Raw genomic sequence first — 21,713 nt, 5'->3', positions numbered from 1 at the left:
GTCATTCTGCGTTTACAGAAACCTGCATTGAAGTTGCACACCGTGGAACAGATGAACCACTTGTTTGCTTCGTTGAATTGCCCCAACGATTGATTGTTTAGTGAAATTGAAATAAATAGTATTGCACCAATATCATCGTACAGTGTGTATATTATGTTTAAGCAAATATTTCACAAGCTGTCTCACTCTCCAAGTATATCAGACGTGTTCATTCCCACAGATTCGGTCAATGAGGCCCATTGAATTGTCAACAAATGCACATTGTAGATTGATTTAGGCCCATATCGCCTAGGAGTGCAGACATGTCAGGGAAAAAAGTGCCACAAAAAGCAGAGAGCAGTTTGACAAATAATTGTACAGTTATTATACATTATACAGTAAAATAGACCAACATTCTGAGCTAACTTTCTATACAGGAAATATTCAATAACTTTTATCATCCACTTAAAAACATATAATACATTTATTTATAAAAGAAGTATATTCAATAAATATATCAAGAACACAATTCAAGCAAAAACGAAATTACGAAAAGTAATCTTTCAAAAAAGAATAAAAACTTAAGCCATTTTAAATACAGTTGGTATGAGCAATGTTAACAAAAAAATTGACATCAATATTTGGTATCTGAAATGTTGTTTTCCAAGTATAGAACATTGCTAGATTGCTACTTTTTCATTTGCCATTCGAGTGGTTTTCCGATTTACTGGGCTGAGATGATTTCTGGTGCAGGCTTTGGCAAGCTGATTGTAAATGACCAAAGTTTTCTTGGAATTCACTAGATTAATAGAAAAATCCATTAAAGATTTGCTCAAGGCTAAAACCTTGCTTCCATATACACTTAGGTAAGACAATTATTGCACCTCTTTGACGAACGAGTAATGGCGACGGAGTTGTAAACAATACGACATTCGAAATTCAAACCCCTTTTGTGAAGCCATTTGACGCTAGTTTTAAGTTTAAAACCAATCAAAACTCAAAACACTGGCAACATTTCTATGAAAACATTCTAATGGAAACTTCCCATACAACAGCCCAATACGACAAACTTTAGTATGCAACGTAGTAGTAGACAAACAGATACAAACAATGCAACGGAAATAGGCGTGATTGATCCGCATTTGTAAAGGAAACCATTGCAAGCAACTTGTAGGACAGGTACAACAAAAATACCAGCTTAATACGACATATATGAAAGAATAAATAGATACAACTTTATGGAAACCAGGCCTAAATTTATTAAATTGTACGCCGCAATTTATTCAAACATATGCAAAAAACTAGAATTCAAAGTAATTTCTAACACCGTTAGTGATTAAGACCGTCATTAAGTGACAGAAGTGTTGTTACTTTTTCTTAACGCGTTAAGTTTCTGACCGATATCAACAGAATTTCAACTCACCTTAACTTGCTTCGAGATCCCTGTAAGCATTCTTGTTGAGATGACATTTCTGTATGCAGTGTATCCATTTCGACACTAAAAAATTGCAAATTTTTCAGCATTCAAAAAAGTCGATGTCAATTTTATTATGATTGTTTAGACCATTAACCACCTAGCCAAAAATGATTTCGGGCATAAATATGCTTATCCCGTTGTCAGCAAATATAGGACAAAATTGTTATAGTGGAAGCTGCATTGAATTGAGGCCAGCAGTATTCTCAAACGAAAGCAGACTTCTTAATACTGGTCAATCAAAACCTCGGTATTCGTGATGAGTGGCCCTTAGCTGATTGGACTAGAACATGAATTATCAGTTTCCAATGAAAATAAGGCCTATTTTTGGTCGAATTCAAAGCAGTATTGGTTACATTTACTATAAATGTATAATTATAAGAATTGGTTTGATGCCAACGTTTTCATTAGGAATGAATCTGACAAAGGCTTCCAGTTGTTTGATCATTTCATCCAATTTCATCCGACACAAGGACAGATTTTGTAACATTCCTTAAAAATTAATATTTTTGTAGTAAAATGGATTAATCTCTACGTTTTCCTTCGAAATGAATCTTCAGAAAAGTTTCCGGTTTTTTGATGATTTCATTTGCCGTGAAACGCAAAGTTACAACTGTATTTTCTAGTGCTACCACTCCATTTTGCATAAAAACTGAGATATAATCATTCATAAACTTGCAATGATCAATAGTAAATAAATGAACCTTAGTCATCATACTTTAAAACCGTTTATGCTAGGAATAAGAGGAGGTTCAGCGAATATGGACCTTTGCAAACAAGAACGTCGAATAACTCACCGTAACGCCGACATGCACTTACGCAGTGTTGCAAGGGCAGAGCTGGAAAATAATAGAAGGTTTTCGGTCAGGAAAATCATTTACTGCTGTATGCTGCTAAGGAAATCTATACGATTGCATCATAAATGCAATAATTTGTAAAGGTTTTCTTGGCATAGCAAGTCTTGGCATAGCAGGTCTTGGCATAGCAAAAACTATAACGTGCCAAGAGTTTGAAGACGAACCGAAGACATTAAGTTGGTTTTTATAGAAAGGGGGTTGTGGGTCATATTAACTGAACATACAACTGCACAAAATCTACTTAGAACTTAAATAGTTGGTATCGAAATATATATTTTGAAGGAGCCTGAGAGTATGCCAGTTTTGCATCTGCTAAGAGAATTTTTCCAATATTTATTTACTTAGAAAATGATGAACTGCATACTTGGAGATTAATCAAACAAATTACATAATGTCTAACTGAAGTTTAGGGTGCTTAAATTAAAAGAAATATAACCTGGCTACATTGCAACATACCTTGGCTTGTGTTTAGCATCGTCTTCCAAAACGTCCAAATTTGGTAATTTTATGACTGCCTTTTTCACAATAAAATCGAGCATTTCTCGAGTGGCAGTACTTTTGCATCCACTCATATCTTCTTTCAACCTAATCAGGTCCTCGTTTCTCTTTAAAATATCTTTCTGAAGTCTTTCAGAGTCATTTGCCTGACGTCGTAAGCGTTCCCTTGCTTCTATAAGTAAACCGTTGCATTTTTGCTTTTCCTTCCGTGTCTCAGATACTTCAGTTCGCAGACATTTAAGCTCTGTTTTCGCTACATCTAATAATGAGTTAATGTTTCTTAACTCCGAATCATGCTGTGACTTCAAGACATCTAGCTCGTTTTTCTTTACTTGCACCTCCGCAGAGGCTTGCTTTTGCTGCCACTTCAAGCTGCCAATTTGATCCTGCAGTACACGCGTTTGACTGCGCTCAATTCCCAACTGGTTTTCAAGACTAAAAATTACGCCCTGCAGCTCTTCATATGCTGAAGTAATCTTACTATTTTTTGCCACAGCTTCATTTTTAGCAGACAATATTTCACAATATGATTTTTCAATTTCAGATAATTTTCTTCCCTGTTCGATTTTCTCAGTTGTCGTTTCCTCTAGGTCTTTTTCACGTTGTTCAAGCTTTGCCAACATCAAACGATTTTCATCCTTTAGCATTTTTACTTGAGCAGCCAGCTCATTTTTCTCTTTGTCTGCTGCTGTGAATCTTTCTTCTGCACTCTTTTTGTATTGCCCAAACTTCAAAACTCCCAAATCTTTATCCTTCTTCAGCACTAAAATTTGCTTCTTTGCGCCTTTAAGCTCGTCCTGCTTTGTCTCAACATCTCTTTCAAGGTTTGCAACCCTTTCTTGTTCAAGCTGTAATTTCTTCTCCATAAGCGCCGTTCGATTCCCACTTTTCACTAATTCTAACTTGAGATTATTTACAACTTCCATCAAATTATCATTACTTTGAGAACTCTCTTTCAGCTGCAAACCCATTCGATCAACTGCACTTGCAACAAAAGAAAATATTTTAGGAATAGAAGATTTGAGCCGTAATAACTCTCTGCTAACGATGTCTCTTTCCTGCTTTAACAGCCCAACATGATGAGCAAATCCTCTCAATTTTTCTGCCAACAGCTTATAATTTCGCTCCTTTTCATCAATCAATTTTTTCTGTTCAGAGCAAGTTGCAACCAAATGCTGAGCTTTGATGCTTTCTTCCTTCAGTCTTTCTACCAAAGACATTATGCTAGACTCGTAATTTTCTTCCTTTTTCAGCCATTCATTTTGCTTCTCCTTTAATTTTGTGGTCAATTTATTTTCTTTGGCTCTTAGGTTAGCTATTTCACACTGGCTTTCCTTTCTATGGCGTTGAAAGTCTTCCGTCATGGCTTTTAACTCATTTCTCAGTTCTATCATGCATTTTTCGGTCTCAGAACTTCTTGAAGTTATTGCTTCACATTCCGTTGTCAAATCATCAATCTTAATTTCAAATTCCTCCTTCTGTTTTCTCCATGCGCTACAAAATTAATACATCATTCATGAAACGAGCTTATTTACTTTAGATATAAAGCTATGCTGGGCTGGATAGGAAATAATTTACTGTCAGCTTCCTTGACCGCATACTATGATAAAACAACAAATAAAATCCTATCTCTTCCAAATCTATATAAAAATGGCTAGAAACCTTTGCAGTGCTTCGGAATCTCTTTCCAGACCCTCTTTTGCTCTGACTGCATTGTCTAAATCTTCTTGCATTGTCTTGTATTTCGTCTTCAATTGTTCTACCTCAACAGTAAGAGCTTCCTTTCCTTCAGTCAGAAATCGGACTGTCTCGATCTTATTTTTTAAAGCATCCCTGAAAGATAACAAACTGCAATTAGAAAAGTCCACTTTGTAAATATTTTAACAGAATAACAGAACGGCCACAACGAGTACTTAAGGACCCATGGAGGGCACGGGTCGTTTTCGTTTTTTCTTCGTTTTTCAACCGCGAGGGTTTAATACTGAACACCATTGTGTGCAAGCCTTGATTGAGTCGTACACACCCGAAACGTCTTCCAAGTTAAGGGAAGTAGCATTTCAGAGGCACAGAGTAATTCATTTACGCCGCTGCCTGATGACTGCTCTAAGAGTGTACCACGGAGCTGCAACCTAAACCGTCCTTTTCAAGACACAAAATTGCATAAAGCTAAAAGGTATCAAGCCCTTAAAAACAGACCAGTAGCAAAAGGATACGAACATCAAGTCAATTTAGGCCTAAAAAAGGATTTCTAAAACGCTCAGCTGTAAGATCACTAGCAAAGAAGATGCGTCAAGGATTGCAAAATTGACCACAAACCTGAGCTCATTTTGCACTCGACCTTGCTCACTCATGTATTCCTGCAGATCCTTCATTTCATTGATCAACTCCATTTTCTTCGCATCAATGGTCTGCAGTAGCGAAGACTTTGAAGCCAAGTCCTTCTTCATTATATGAAAAATCATATTCACCTTCTGCATGTCGTTTTTCAATGCCAGAGCTGCACTTTCAAATTCAGCCTTTTCTTCGTTAGCTGCTTCAAGGTTCTTCTTCAAGCCCTCTTTTTCTGAAATAAGCAAAGACATTCTTTCTTCTTTCATGTCAACTTCCCCTTGCAAATTTAGCATCTTTTGTTCCAGTTCTCTTATCCTGCTTTTTTCAATAGTATTTTCTTCTTCTAGTTCTTTTACCAATCTTTCATACTCCTCTATTTTTGCTTTTGTATTTTCCATGTCATTCTTCATATCCTCAACAGTATTTTCTCTTTTCGAAAGTTCTGTTGTCAACTTTTCAATTTTGCCCTCCGCTGCTGCGACAATTTCAATTAACTCTTTAATTTTTGCCTCATTTGTCTCGATTATCTTGTTTCTTTCATTTATTAACAAACTAAAAGTTTTATTTTCTTTCTCAAGGCGTGCATAGAGGAGATCATACTCTTTTATTTCATTTTCGACTATTTCCATTTGTTTTACAATTTCTGATTTTTCACTGGCACTGGCATAGTTCAATTCAGCAAGTTTTGTTGAAAGCTTTTTGTTTTCTGCTTGGAGCTCTGATAATGCAATTGCTTTGTTGTTTCTTTCTGTCTTTGCCTCTTCAAACTGCAACTGCATTTTAGCTCTTGAGTCACTCAGAGTTTTTAACTGAAACTCTAACCAGTCTTTACTTTGTTTCAATTTTTGAAAAGCTTCCGAAAGCATTTTAAGCTGCGATTCACATTTCTCTTTACTTTCATTTGATGTTTTTGCCTCTGATATGCAACCCTTGAGTTCGGTTTTCGTTTTTTCTAATTCGCCATTCTGTCGCTTAAATTTTTCCTCCGTGTCAAATATTTTACTTTTCAATTCATCGTAAGCCTGATTCATCCTTTGAAGCTTCTCCACTGTTTCCCTCAAAGACTCATCCTGCCTTTCATTTTCAGTCTCGAAGTTCCTCAATCTCTCCTCCAGTTCCAAAACGACAGCTTCTATCTGAGATTTCTGTTCATGAATATCAATTTTTTCCTCATTTTTAATTTCAAGTAGCTTTCTCTCAGCAGCAAGATCCTCCTCTAGACTCCATATGATTTTCTTTAATTTCATCTTCTCCTTCATTAAGATGGAGTAATCAGATGATAATGCTTGAATGTGCGAATCCAGCTTGCTATCGACAGCAGATGACGACACCAACTCACTTTTTGGCGCCTTTTTATCAATAGTATTTAGCCTCTGCTCCAGCTCTGCCAGAAAATCGTCGTCATCACAGAAATTACTGGGGCCGGTCTTAATATACGTTCTGCCTTGGCTCTCAGCATGTTCCCGGTCTGTTATGACCGCTGAAGTTTCGATTTCTAAAAACAACATACAATACTCAGCTCAAGATAAGTACAATTCTTACTTCAAATCACAGATTTCGATTTAAAGGCAGTGTGTACCGCCGTCTATTGGTTTACAAAAACAAAGGAAGAAACTATATTTCAGTGAGTTTTCAAAACATAACAAAGATAGTCTCTTATTGGTCAGTTATACTAATTTGTCAAGCTTATCTAATTTTGAGGACCCTCGAAATTCAACAAACAAAAGCCGATGAACATCGTTTTCTTTACGACCGATTTCCATTTTGTATTTTCTGTGCGCGCGGGCGTAGCGCCCAAATCTGAGCATGCATAGTTAAGTGCTGCTGTCAAGTGGCCGAGCGCACAAAAAAGTTGAGACCCTGTCAACCTTCTGGCGCTCACAGCGGACGCAAAATCGAGACCATTTGATTTTAACTACGCATGCTCAGATTTGGGCGCAACGCCCGCGCGCACAAAAAATGTTAAATGGAGATCGACCTTTAAGGAAGCCCCGTACGGCCGGGCGAATTATTATCAATATGATGATTTTTTCTAGTCTTCTTCTACTGCTTTGCAGCGCTCTTGCTGGTTTTGTGTTCGTCCTCCGTCTTTAGACATTCTACAGATAACCTTAGTTAGCAGGCTACTTTTCAACTATACATCGCAAAAAAGCATAAAAACATGGACAGGACAAAGTCAATGGTAACCTAGCTGTTAGTTTAACTTACGTTCAAACATGAATCTATATTACACCATATCCAGCCGTGTTTGCAGATTGTTAATATTTATTTAAAATATAGTATGCAAAAATTGTGTATATATTTATTTATATATATGCATATAAAAATATGCTATGGGCATCGCATCAATTAAGTTTGCTAGTTGTGGTTTATATGCTAATTAGAACAGTGCCTTCATGGTCCAGCCCAAACTCTTGTTGAAGGTTTAGGTTGGCGTGAAAAAACCGAATTTTTGTTAACAGGTATGAAATTAATGTTACTCTAAAAAAAATTGGAAAAAAGTATTTGTCACTGATGCAGTGAAAGCTCAAAGCATGTTTTAGAACAGGACATTTTAGAATAACATACCTGTAGGTTCAATTGCAGCATCGCTTTCTTCTTGCAGATGGCTTAAAACTATGATTGATCCTATTCCTGAATCATGTGTCGAAGACCCTAGATCAAATGACGATTGCGATGACTCTGGTTCATCTATACCCAGCTCAACGTCTGTTTCTTGCTTAAGTACAATATCAGTTTCTTCCGCTATCACAGTCAATGGATGAGTTTTGATTAATATGTCATCCTCTAGCAGTTCAGAAGGCTTACTAACAGGTGAAATTTGATCCATAGCTTCACCCATTGCTAACCCTTTGCTGTGTACATCTAGATAAGCACATTTAGGAAGATCGCCCAAAAGGGACACATTGCCAAATAGGTCTTTAGGTGGATCAGAAGACATTTTAGATATCCAGTCTGTAAAACTGGTAAGCAGCTGGGCTGTTTGTCCATCTCCAAGCTCATCCAAATTACTTTGATATGTTTCGAAGCCAGTCTCGTGGGAAGAAAAATCTCCAATTCCTTTATCTAGCTGTGTGCCTTCTGCACCTAGAGCAACTGGTTCACATTTCACAGCATCATTTTCATTGCTAACAAACTTTGAAACCTCTTGTTTAATCTCACATTTGTCCTGGCTATAATCCTTATCATTGTCAAGCTTGTTTCTAGCAAGTTCCAGACATGTATCATTATTGTCACTTGATGTGATATCCATTGAAAATGGAATTGCATTAGAATTTTCTTTTTTCTCTTTATAGTTGCTATCATTTTCAGTTTTGGTGGTATCTGGACTTTCAGACTGCTGACTAATATGAATGATCCCTTTATTTGCATTCTTAAAACCGTCTACAGGAGTTGTAATTTTACAGGCAATGTTCTCTTTGTGTCCATTCTTAATCAGGACCTTCCCGGGTACAACACTTTCTTCGATCTGATTAACATGTGAAGGAGGGTTGACTGGATATTTGGCATTACTTTCACTCACATGCAAAGAAATTGAACTGTCAGAGTACAAATCTATTATGATATTACGCAGTTCCTCATCAAATTCTGATGCATCTTTTGGTATGTCTGTTGGAATAATATTTAGAAGATCCCACAGTGAAAATTTGTTATCCTCTCTTGCAGAAGCAAGAATACTTGCCTGCCAGTCATAAAGATCATCCATGCTTTATGGCACACTTTTTGCATCATTCCCACTAGGTCACATGATTGCTGAAGAGCACATTCCGAGATTCAAGAGCACAAATTTTAAACTTGATCTATGATAAAATGAAATAAGAGTTTCAGTAACATATAATGATGATGTGACCATATATACAGTATCATTATCTTATATTTTATCAATAATGGAACATTCTCTTAAGCCTCTACACACCCTGACCCTTTTAAAAGCAAAGTCTGTAAGTGGAAAAAAAACCTTTGTATGATGTAATTTGGTAATACATAAGCTGAGCTAAAAGTCGCCTGTAACATTATCATGTTTGATATATTCCAGTTATGCTTGAGTGGATTACCTGCACTTTGTGAAAAGATTTTAAAACCAGAAGTTTACAGCCCTAAAATTCAATTCACCTGAATTCAAAGAATGCTTAACAATACCTTCAGATCTCAAAGAATATATTCATACAAAAAGAAAGGATGATATATTTTCTAGATTGTATTTTCCACTCAACTCTACAAATCTTTCTTTGTGGAATAGAATCAAAGAAACAATGGAAAAAATGTGTAATTTTCAAGACCCAAGAAAAGCAGGTTTATTGTTTAATATTTTATGACCTCTAAAATGACAGCAAGAAATTTCATTACCATTGGAAATTTGTATGAAAATTCAGAATTTCAAGAATGAAGAAACAGTTCCTGGCAGCTGCACCATTCATCTGATAAGATTGGCATTATAAGATTCAAACTCTCTGCATTATAAGCAAAGGACATTTAAATTTGTGACCTTTTTGAAAACATTTTATTGTGCCAAATTTTGGTCTTTTCATTCAATGAGAAGACAAAATGTTGCTTCAAGTAATTTGGAACCTTATAGTTTCCATTACCAACATCGAAATTGGTTAGCAAAAATGGACTTGAAGGTTGTGACATATTTTATTGATTGAATTCTGTTGCAATATAATCATGAAGCGACCACTGAAATTAGGCTTACTGCAGCTCCAAATAATTATGACTGCAACGTTTAGCATATTCTCCAACAACAGTGAGGAAAATGAGTAGTCCTTAACACCCAAGCATAAAGTAACTATGTCCCTGATTCATTTTAATTAGATATTGCAAATTGATGCAAAGATAAACTTTTTTATCATAAAAGTTTCACAGGTACTTTAAAGATGCTTTAATATCATATACTTTAATCATCGTGGCTCAATTTGCATACTTGCTATAGCTATTTGAATTTTGGTTAGCTAAAAAATTTTGCTGCAGTTCTGCCATTTCTGTCTCAGCCTGTGTAATATTGCTGGTCACTAAGTGTGTACCCAGTTGTGGATTGAAAAAAGCATATAGCATATCAGTAACCTGTGGGCGTGGCTGTTGAGGTTGCCTAATCACTACCATTTGCATATTGAGAAACTTTTACCAATGGTGTCCTAAGTTGAAAACGAACTCCTTTTGTCTACACAACAGCAATATTTCATGTTTATGTAGATAGATTAAAAAACTGCTAGATGGAACGACACTGGGAAGCTATTCTTATCGAGCAGTGTCCTGGTCCTTCCTCTCAATGGGATGGGAGATGTTTCTTCTTTAAACAATATCTAGTCTAAATACAAAATATGTGAAATTTTCTTTAGCTTTTTTAGATTTCTCATACTGATTTTTCTGGATTTTTATGTTACAGGAGGTTGATTGCAGGGTTCAAGTTTTCAAGTTACTTGGCAAGGCAGAAGTCTGTGCCTAAGTACGGATCTGATTTGTGTTGCCAAACAGTTCTTTTTTGTCAAAACAGATTTTATTCAAATTTGTATTTCTTCCTCAGCACACAAGACTTCACAAAAACGAGTTCGAAAGACCTTAGCGCATATACCGGTTTATGCAGGCAGGCTTTCGTCTGATTTCCTTGACAACCCGCTGACAGCTAACTCAACTAAATACGTATACTACAAGTCTCGATTACTCTTTCTTGATTAGGTCTTTCGATAGGCTAAATACTTCAAACCAAAAGCTACATATAGTATGAATAAAGCTAAATGTTTGTTTCTACAAACAATACGAATACGAGTGGCTCTTCCTAGATTGAGTCAATGTTGTCATGTTGCAGGCCTCTTGAGAAAACAAACTCACGGAGATGGAACAATCAAAATGTGTAATCAGCCTTTAGAAAGGTAAGATAAAGTATGTTTAATCAAATGATATTGTTTGTAATGGAATACATACGATAAATGGCAGGATTACACGCACTCTAACACCCAGATCTACTCGACTTTCAGAGCTCACATTCTGAGAATGTTCGTTGATCCATTGATCATCCCTGTTTGAAAACGAGAACAAAACCTGGTTATCCTCATTTTGAAGCCTTTTGAGACACCGGGGGCGGGGGTTTACTTAATTCACTTACAACACAGGCATGTGCCTGCCAAGAATGTATCATTTTTGGCTAAGAATTCCAGAACAGGATAGGACTGTGACTTTTTTATCTTTTTTCCGTCGCAGGTATAAGTAGTGGAAGTTCAGGATTTCTTTCGAGGGGAGGCAAAAGCCCACGATTTTCCGACAAGATAACCAGGGCCAGGAAAACATTACGGCCCACGGCCACTGACCGGGGAAGACAACAAAAAGAAAATGAGGAGGGTGGCCAACAATTTGGAAAGTTGAAGAAATTGTGTCATTGCCTTTCGGTTTATGTCTCATTCAATGACTTATATCTCTCTGAACTACATCGTTTATCTAGGACAAATTTTGCCCGCTCTCATTCTCTTTAATATTTCTTCATTCTCTCATTCTCTTTAAGTCTCAATGCTGGTAAAATGAGTAAATTTCACGAAGGACGTCGATAATTTGATTTCCTAGAAATTGAGTTAGAGTTTTTGACTTGCTTTGTATTATTCAAATTGGGTTGTTAAGGCTCATTCTTTCATTCTTGTATTAAGCTTTTGTTTCCTCTTTTTGAAGCCCTTGGGATAATAGAGCAGGAAGAGTTCTGTAGTTTGGTTTTTTGCACGAAAGTTTGTCTCTTAACTTAAACGAGTGAGTGTATCTAGATTCTTTGGGTATATCTTATCCTTTGACTTTGGGATGCCCTTTCACGCTGTTCTCTTCTCCCGTTCCCCCCGTCCCTTCCTTCCTTGTGGTATAAATCAATGTGTTTTTTAGAGTCCCCTGTAAACATCATGGGTCTTTTAGAGGTTATAACTTATTTAAATACGAGAGTCACTCAAACAAAAACAGAAAATTATTCTCACTCTTTACTGTTAGGAAGCTCAACCCTTCAATTCTTCTTAGCCCCACAATACATAATATTCTCCTTTTTCCCCTTAGTAAAATGTAGCTTTTATATGAACTTTACACCAATAAAGCATATTAATGGGGTTGAACTTTGAATAGATTTTAACATAATCTTCCTTGGTTCCTCTTTTAGAATCTTTTCTTCATGTTACTGAAATCCTTAAAAAGGGACCCTAATTTTAGCGTCTAGTAAAATTGCAGAAAATCGATGCCATAGAAAGATTTTCCTACGAACTTATGAAGAAAATTCATAAATTTCGTCTGAAAATGTGGTCATTTTATTGATAAAAGGAAGGCCATTTTAATTATCAAATATCAATCAAGATTTGTCTGACACAAGAAAGGAATATTTCCTGATGAAAAGTTATGCTCGACACGTGGTACCAAATATTCATTTCATGTACAAAGTCGTTATTTTATTGCATCAAATTTTGTTCATTTTCGACGTACAATACGCACAACCTCATTGATTATAACTCTTTTAGTAATCATGTAAGTGTTATGACGCTTAACTAAAGAAACTCACGTTTCAACTAAAGTTGTTTTTCACTTTTCCAAGACAGATACCGTAAGAGCAGTATCTCAAATAGCAAATAAAATAATAAAACCAAATACACCATTTGTATAATATAATATAATAGTTTTTCATCGATATTGCTCTTGCTTCAAATTAACCTCTGACAAAACAAAAACAAACAAAGTAACAAACAAAAAGCAAAATTTTTAAATTAATAGATTTGAACAATGATCTCAACAACATAAAATTACACAAATTTAATGAAAGCTTTAATTACTATCAGGAAGACATTATAATGACATTTTCAAAGCTATGCCAGCTTAGCAGCTTGTCAATGAATTAGTTATTTCTAATATCCAGTTCTTGACAAGAGCCTTGTTCATATCTGCAAAATCTTGAAACCCGTATTTAAAGGGGTGTATAAAAGTTATGCTTGTGTTGTATACACCCCAGAACTCTCTGCCGTTAGCGGGGTCAACGAGCCAAAGATCAGGGAGGAAAATCCCTTTAACTACTTCAAAATTTTCTGCAAAGTCCAAGCTATGAAGTACGTTAATGACAGAGATTTCCAAGAACAACTTATGCTTCTCATAAGTATCGAGAAGCTTTCGACAGGTGTCTGCCAAATGGCCGGGAACATAGAAAAAATCAGACCAGCCTTTTCCACATCTTGGCTTTCCTTTGCCATTTTTGATGTAAATATCCAAAGCTCGATTTAAAGATTCGTCTTCCTTTGCAGCCAAGGAAAGAGCTTGGTACGACTCCCGACACGCTGCGAGACCAACTGGATATTCCCACCACATCCATTCTTTGTTCTTGATTTCTTCATACGCACCTTGTTCAAAGTTAATAATTTCTGGACCTTGCCAGACCTTTTTTCTATCAAAGTCTAATAGCCGCCACCAATTCACAACCATGTCGTCATTTACATAAAGATATCCTGTAAAAAAGATTCAAAAATACAGTATCAGGATGGTTGATTCAAGAGAATCGTTTCATTCTATCATCTTCTAGTGGCTTGAAAAGAGCAATATTTTGAAATACACTTAAAAACTCACGTTGTAGAACAGATAAATACTAACAAATTGAAAGACCTTTCTTTCCGATTAACAAGTAAGTCGAGGTCCCCGTTTGCCAAATCGACAAGCTGGCAGAAAGTGTCAAACTGTCAACCAACGGCAACTCTCAAAATACCCCCCAAATGATACTTTTATTGCTCTAAATTGGGCCAGTTGGTAAGACCCTCAAACCGACCTGGCCCTATGTTAGGCCAAAATGAGAGTACCCCCAGGGGGCTAGAGCTACTTTAAATAAGGATGCTAATGCAGGATTTGGCCTTGCCTAATGAGGTTTGATCAGAATCCAGCAAAAGTTATTTAGCAAGCATTTTGAAGCGCATTTGCTAAAATGCTGTACTGGTACGAAATGACTTTTGTAAAACCACATCCCTTTGCTCCAATCTTTTTGCAACCTTATCTTAAATTCTTAAATTACAAACTAAAAAAATTTCTATATCTTATCAAATAATTTTAACTTCTAAGTAGGCAGGAAATTAAGGTGGCAGGAAATTTTAATATTTTTAAACAAAGGTTTTGGACAATGTGAACTGATTTTATCCACTCTTAATATGATGAACTTTTTTAATTGCAATGTTTTTAGTAAATCGATAGAATTAGTTAAATAGAGGACCGTCATGAAAAGCACCCTCGAGTGACTGAGGCCATCCTCTGTAAATATTTGTATTATTATTATTATTATTATTATTTTTATTATTTCAAATCTGTCATATTTGTAAATCTCTCCATCAGCTCTCTTGGCATCTTCAGCGAATCATGCGGCTCATTCCTTGAAATGTCTGACTCTCTTTCCATCGATGATCAACACAAACGATATCTCATTTCTAAGCTTTCTACGATATCCATTCGTACCACCTATTACATTTTTTGCTGTAGGAACAAAACATGGACTAACCCAGAGCTACTCCCTTTTTAACGTTTTTTTCCTTTTCTCTTTACTACGATTGTAATAGTCTTCTTTTGTAAAAACAGGCTAGCCAGTTACAAATTACCTTGTAATAGTGAGATTTGTAATTGTAGTTTTAACTGGAATTCAAAATGAAAAGTTTCCATTATTATTATTATTAGTAGTAGTAGTAGTAGTAGTTAAAATACGAAGGACAATAGGCCCGATAACCATCATGTTGGTTCTTGCGGTGTCATCGGTAACTTTTCATTTGTATTTTACCCTCTTTGTATGTGAAACTTGAATTCTAATGTTGTTGTACAAAGACTCATTGCTAACAATGAGCCAGTCTGAAATCAATTATGGTTAATCCGTAGAAGTTTACTGCCATTGTTTGGATTGTCGCCTGGATAATTTGCCACCCTCGCAAAGGCTCATTGTTAGCAATGAGTCTTTAATGTTTGCAAACTGTTCTCAGGTGACTAGGGTGGAAGCTTAGTCAATCTTGTCAAAAAAATATCGCTCTAGCAACACCAACCTTTGTAACCACGATATTTTTCCATTGCACGTGCCATGCACACATATCCACAATGGCCACCACATACGTCAGTTACTATGTCTGGAGAATATTTATCTGCCTTGGTTGCTTCACCACCACAGTGCACAACTTTTCCAAAAACCTTATTGTATAATTTGTTTATGACTTCAATATTTTCATAATAAGGACTGTTGTATGTCACAACAATGAGGGTATCATTGAATACCCCTTTGAAGCAAGGGAACACATTGTCTTTCCGATGGGAATTCTTTGGAACAACATGTGTATAATACTCTGGGTGCAATTCAGTGACACCTAGAAAAAATTAGAAATCCATTACTATTCACATACATGATTTACCATGGACAAAAGAGGAGGGGAGCAACGGTATTAATAATTTGTTGTTTTTTTACTTAAAATTTGACTGAAAAAGTTTATTGCTGCTAGGTCTTCGCAAAATCGATTGAACTTTCAATTTTTGAGGTACATTGCTCCAGTTTAAAGTCCAGTAGAAATAATCTAAGTGCATCAAGTGCGTTTTACTTCCGAGTCCCATTCTCTTCTTTTTATTTTTCTTTTGTTCTCATCTACTAGATCTTTATGTTAATTTATGATAAGGATACCTAGATTTTTAAGCAGAGCACATTTTTGTACAATTATTTGAATTTACTGAATGTATTTACTGAATGTAATCAAAATTAAATAAAATTAAATTCACTCTAAAAACAAATATCACATTATTGAGAATGAACTTTGAATAGATTTTAAAACAATCGTCCTTTGCTTCCCTTAGTGGCGTAGATAGAGAGAGGTCGGAGGGGGCAAAAAAAACACCTGTAAAGCTAAACTGTTATTTTGACAGAAAATATGACATGGTTGTCCATCTTTCATCTAAATGTTACATTTTGAAAGTAGAGACTTTAAAGCCGAATATAGCGATTTCTTCAGTTGTTTTGAGTCAGATGAGTAATCTCTTTTAATAAGGTATGGCACTTAAAAAGGTATAGTGTCTTTTTAGAGAAGAAGACCATAAAAATCTTCAAGTAGTATAATCTCGGGGGGGGGGATGTGGTAACTAAGTCTAATTATGGGGGAACGGGGACGTGCCATTTTGGTTAAAAATGTGACCCATAATTCCGCAAACATGATAACAACTACACACATAATTCCGCAAAGCAAATAACATTTTTTAAGCAAAACAAAATCTTCAAACAAATTTTGCATACACGCCCTTGGACATGTCCTCTGCTCCAAAATCCCAATATTACACTTATTTCATGCTTTCATTTTTAACTGGACATTCATTTTTTTCATGCTAAATCTCCCTTATAATGTTTTTGCAATATTTTCCCAAAATGGTACCCATATTTCTGCATGTTTCTTCAAATGGTACCCATAGTTCTGCACTTATTTCAAAAACTGATACCGCACTTTTCAGGAATGAGGTACCCCTAAATAATGGCATGTCCCCATACCTTTAAATAAATTAAAGGTAATACGCCGGAAAACGCCTCTTTTAGAAAATACTTACTTCTTTCCACTTATAAACAGTCCGATTCAGAGAGGATATAAATTACCATAAAAATAGATTTGACAAGATAAAACACCAAGAAAATGGGTTCCCAGTCAAGACGAACTGCTACTTCTTGTTATCCGTTCGAGTAAACTTTTCACAGTTGCGTTAGAGTAAATTTTCCAAAAAAAATGTCTAACCTATTATTGCAAAAAAAAGGGGAAGGCGTCTATAGCCCCTGCTAGCCCAATGACTGGGCGGTGCCTGGCCTAAGTGTGATGTTTTGACCTTTAGGTTTGTTGCACATTGAATCTTGCAGGTTTCTCCTAGATGTATTGAACTAGTTCACAGTATTAGATGTCTCTGTGTGCGAGTTGAAGAACACCTAGGAAACTATGACTATGATGCTCCAGCCGAAGTTTTTTTAAAAGAGTGAAAATAAAAAGTGCAGTTCTGTTAATTTTGAGATAAATAATGTGGTGCTACTACATTAAAGTGCCTCTTGGAAGCAATTCTGTCTTAGCAATGGAAAGTCAGGTTAATTTTCCAAATTTCTGCTCTGTTCTAGATCTGACCTAAATAACCATTAGTTCTTGGATATCCTGGGGTCATCTCAGGACGATGCAAATATTGCAAATTATTTGTCATCAGGAACCAAAATGCTTCTCTCCTATCAGCTGAGGATTTCGCTTATTTTGCAAAAATGTTCCCCACCCTTACAGAAATGTTTAAGAACTTCATTGTTTATTAGTATTTCTTTTAATTTCAAGGTTATTAGCCAGGATGGCCCTTAACTTACAACCAAACCAATCGAAACAATATACTAAAAATGCATTAAAAAAGCTCTTATCACAAAAAGCTAGCAAAAATTTAAATGTAACTAATATAATTATTGATGAGCTATGAACTTTTAAGACATAAAAGTAAGGATAGCAATTGTTTATTCTTTTTCAATTCGAACTATCAATAAAAGATATGTACAGCACAAAGTAGAAATAGAGAGGAGCCAAAAGTGATAAGGGGTTATTATTGAAAGAGATATTCTCATAGATTATGACATGAATAAAAAGGGTTTATTCTTTGATCACGTGTACACAATCCAAAGAATTAAGTTCAACTACTATACCAAACGTGTTGCCCAAAACAACAGACCCCCCTTAGACTGGCTGGGAGGGGTGCTCTATTTGAAGTAAAACCACAAGAGGTATATTGATAGTTGAAGAACAAAAGCATCACATTTATATCCTGGAGTAAAAAGCAAATCTCAGGTAGAGCAAATTCATAGTAGAAATAAGATCCTTATGAAAAACAGGAATGTTGTTTATTATGTAAGAAATATGAGATCCTGCTTTTCTACAACTTGCAGTGATAGAGATATCTGGTTATAGGCAATAAAGACAAATGAATAATTGCAATACATTTCTTGGTATCCTCAATATAACAGATTACTGGTATCAGAGTTATCATTACTTCGTGCAGCAAGAACCTGCTTATGTTGCCCAACTAGTCAGAATTTATCAACTGTCGCTGTCAAGTCCCTTCAGCTTTGAGCTGGTACACTATCAGGAAATAAAGGCTCTCTTCAGCTATTTTTTCAGAGGCAAGACATTCTAAAGCATCTGCATATAAGGCAAAGGGTGCAGGCATATCTTTGACTGAAATCAATGAAGCTGATGGTTGGGTACATACATACAGATACCTTTGGACTGTTTTTTAATGATAAAATTTGTGTAGGCTGTAACATTAATAAACCAGCACTTTTGAAACATTTCATCCAGTAACCTTGTTTATTATTCGGCAGAAAACTTGGTTCTTTAACAGGGGCATCTTGGGTAGTGACTCTGAGAGGGTGACAAAGCTTTCAAATTTTGCAACAATGTGTTCACAATAAAAAATGATTTCTTCATGGGCATGCCCAGGTTTTTTCAGAGCTGAAAGACAAGGAAAACAGTATGTAACACCCAATATTTATTACCATTGGGGAGTTTAACCTGTGCAAGGATGGCTCAGTTGAAGGGTCTAGGGTTCGAGTCGCTGACAAAACCAAACTTTCACCCAAACAGGGGAGTCACCAGCTCTCTGTAATTCCAGGCACTGCTCAATAAGCATAGCTTCTCAGTGTCCTAAAAACTACCTTCGGATGCTGGGTAGCAACAATTACAATTACATTTACCATTTCAATTACAGTTTAACTTCTCTTGGCCCATTGTTGATTGTAGCCTACATTTTGTACATTTGTGCCCTGAAGAATTGACCTCACATATTGAAAGCTAATTTGCAAGGTTGCAATTATCTTGTACAAAGTGTAAAGTTTGGTTAGTCAGACTGTGAATTAAATTGCTGCAAGTTTGATTGTTCTTAGAATTTTTTCATATGTACATCTTTCTTAGCAATCTTCTTCTCGTCCTGATTTTTAGTTCATTTGAGCTTTCATAGTTATTTATGAGCAGTCAGTATTCTTTAGCCAAACAGGTACAGAATTTAAAAAAAAATTCTGAATGGTTGAGTCAATGCCCTGGCTTTGTTATCAGCCTTTCAAACAACCTGCACATGCAATGAATACAAACGTGTGGACAATATGCAAAACCAATTACGTTTATACACACCTCTTTTGAAAAGAAATGCAATAATTTTGGCCCAGCCTCGATATTCTTAAAAATTTACGTTTTGAGCCTAAATATACATTCTTAAAATATTCGTACTTTTTTCCAATCTGAAAACGGTTTCAGGGGAACATCGCCTGCCCTCAAATAGAAACCACGCTTTTTGAAAAGACGAGATGTGTCAGTAATGAGATCCTCTGTTTTGAGCATCGCGAAAAGGCAACTGTAGAAAATATGACACAAAGATGTGATCTGAAGCCGAGCAATATTCTTAAAATATTCTTAAAAATTGGATGATTCTGAGCCTGAATGTTCTTATAAACAATATTCTTATAAAAAAGAGTGTAAGTTGTAAGACTGTTGGTAATTTAAGATTTTATGAAACATTTTTCAACCTTCTCCAAATGGCTTTGTAAATATGGCCGACAAGATGCCGAATAGCGGATTTGGAAAAAAGGCCCCACGCAGTCAAAGAGAGAGAAAATTAAAGGCGAAATATATGGCCCAAATGGCTTACAAGAACAAAAAAAAGGTGACAGGAATTTGATACAAGATCGCGCATAAGCTCCCGGAAGTGGGTTTTCGTGACTGGCCTAGCGCCAACAAGTTAATCGGAAAGAAGCCCATGCAATGCTCTTACCTTGCTGACATCTATACTTGGCCTTTAAAAATCCATATCTACTTTTAATACGTCGCCAAGCCAATGGTATGTCAACAGAAACAAGAAGTAATGTCCATAAAATGAAAACTATAAGGATTACTACGTTTTGCATCATTCTCGGCATCACCATTTTGCAGTTGCTTGGAGGGTGGGAGGGTGTACTAGTCAGGGCCGTCGCAAGGCAAGCCTCGTTGGGGGGGGGGTGTGGACTACAAATTTACCTGATTAAAAAATTATTCCTGCATATCTTTCATAACAGCACTCATTGCAAGATTCACAGAATCCTGCGGTTCTTCCTTCTCACACATAAAAAATTATTGCCTGAAATTTTTTAGCTGCTGTCACAAACCTCTGCAATACATTTTGTCAATCAAATCTCTATATCTGGACGGGCAAAGGATATCGTTATTACATGAGGCGGCACCATGGTTGCCGCGGAAGGAGGAGGAAATTTTCGAATTGTGATGCTTCTAGTTCCCTGGAAAATGCACTCTTTTAAGCAAAAATTTCACTAAAGGAATCCTCCTAATCCTATTGAAAATTATTGTTTTTTTGCAAAAAAAATTTACAGCAGATAAAAACAACAATTTCGCCGTGGTCTTGGAAAATACCAGGTTGTCACTTACTTCTAAATTTAGATCCCTCTCCCCATCTTAGCATGCCTTTTGAATGTTAAGAAAAATCTGGAGCTCATAGAGTGAATTGCAGCTGACGCTTCTAGTGAGAAACTTTAGGAGAAATGGACACAAGGCACAATTTTACCTGAAAAGGGTCTGGATTTTTAGATTGATTGCCAACAAGCAATCTTCAAATCTTCAAATCATTAGTTTGTTTACCTTCATTCATATCAAGGAAAATCATATTCAACCAACGGAGAAACTGCCTTTGCTCGATCCTTTATTGATTTTTTGACATGAAGGTCTCTGAAATACCTAAAGCGTTTCTTCCACCGAGCGGATCTTACCTGAAATTTCCTATTGAGATACTATTGGGGGGGGGTGTGACACCCCCACACCCGCCCGGTCGCGACGCCCCTGGTACTAGTCATTAGTCAGGCCAAAAGGGGCGCCGTTATAGTCACCTAGTCATCCCTTCTACATCCTCCGCTTGGGAAACAACGTGACGAATTCATAATCAGGGGGCAGATCACTCCAAATTTTTTGAAAATTTAAAGATTATTCTTTTCTTTTTCAATTCTGTCGAAACATATAGAGTGAGAAATTGTCATTGACAGGTAACCTGGCTTGATAACAATGCTAGGAAGAAATTTTAAAAAACAAACCTTGGGACCAGTCATTATTAATGGTGGGGGTGGGGCGGAAATTTTTTTTTAGAAGAATGCGGTTATTTTCTTGGCCTCTCCTCAATTTCATATAGCTACAATGTTGTGCCCCCTTAATCCAAGGATATATTTTCATTGCTCCCCCCCCCCCACAAAATGCACCCAGCATGTAACTTCTTTAAAAAAGGCACCCAGCATTGCCAAAAGCAATGACTTTGCCCTATCACCCGTAAGTACGGCCTGGAGAAAAATGATGGTGAAACCGAAAACCATTTGGTGAAACCGAGAGGATGATGAGATGATTATGGGATGATAACATTAAAGAGAACGTGTTTCTCTAGTCCACTTTGGGGCATCAGACTGAATTTCGGCATTGTATTATTTGCCAACTAAAGACTAATTGCTTGAATTTAGTATGTTGTGATTCATAATTTATTTTTGGCTTCTTCTTTATCCTCCTTACCGAATTTGGTTACATTAAAATGAAGTGGTCGTCTTTTCACCTGGGTTT

The 21,713-nt window shown here is 36.2% G+C and overlaps 2 protein-coding genes across 2 annotated transcripts; both read right to left on the bottom strand.

Moving 5' to 3' along the window:
* Positions 1–329: 329 nt before the first annotated feature.
* Positions 330–11,352, bottom strand: LOC135683749 (uncharacterized). The gene is made up of 8 exons (XM_065199098.2): positions 11,059–11,352; positions 7,708–8,939; positions 5,125–6,634; positions 4,471–4,641; positions 2,767–4,302; positions 2,251–2,292; positions 1,403–1,477; positions 330–778 (listed from the first exon to the last, which is right to left on the bottom strand). Exons 2-8 carry the CDS (start codon positions 8,843–8,845, stop codon positions 676–678), a joined length of 4,575 nt encoding a protein of 1,524 aa, XP_065055170.2. The 5' UTR covers positions 8,846–8,939; positions 11,059–11,352; the 3' UTR covers positions 330–675.
* A 1,384-nt stretch (positions 11,353–12,736) lies between these two features.
* Positions 12,737–20,084, bottom strand: LOC135683756 (uncharacterized). Its single transcript, XM_065199107.2, has 3 exons — positions 19,900–20,084; positions 15,144–15,458; positions 12,737–13,583 (listed from the first exon to the last, which is right to left on the bottom strand). The coding sequence occupies exons 1-3, from the start codon at positions 20,048–20,050 to the stop codon at positions 12,964–12,966; spliced, it is 1,086 nt and encodes a 361-aa protein (XP_065055179.1). The 5' UTR covers positions 20,051–20,084; the 3' UTR covers positions 12,737–12,963.
* Between the last annotated feature and the right edge of the window lie 1,629 nt (positions 20,085–21,713).

The sequence above is a fragment of the Rhopilema esculentum genome, chromosome 7 (assembly GCF_057945365.1).
Source record: "Rhopilema esculentum isolate cy_ngs chromosome 7, ASM5794536v1, whole genome shotgun sequence".
NCBI lineage: Eukaryota > Metazoa > Cnidaria > Scyphozoa > Rhizostomeae > Rhizostomatidae > Rhopilema > Rhopilema esculentum.
Note: the sequence above shows the minus strand (reverse complement) of the source record. Positions and strands in the feature narration are given on the sequence as shown.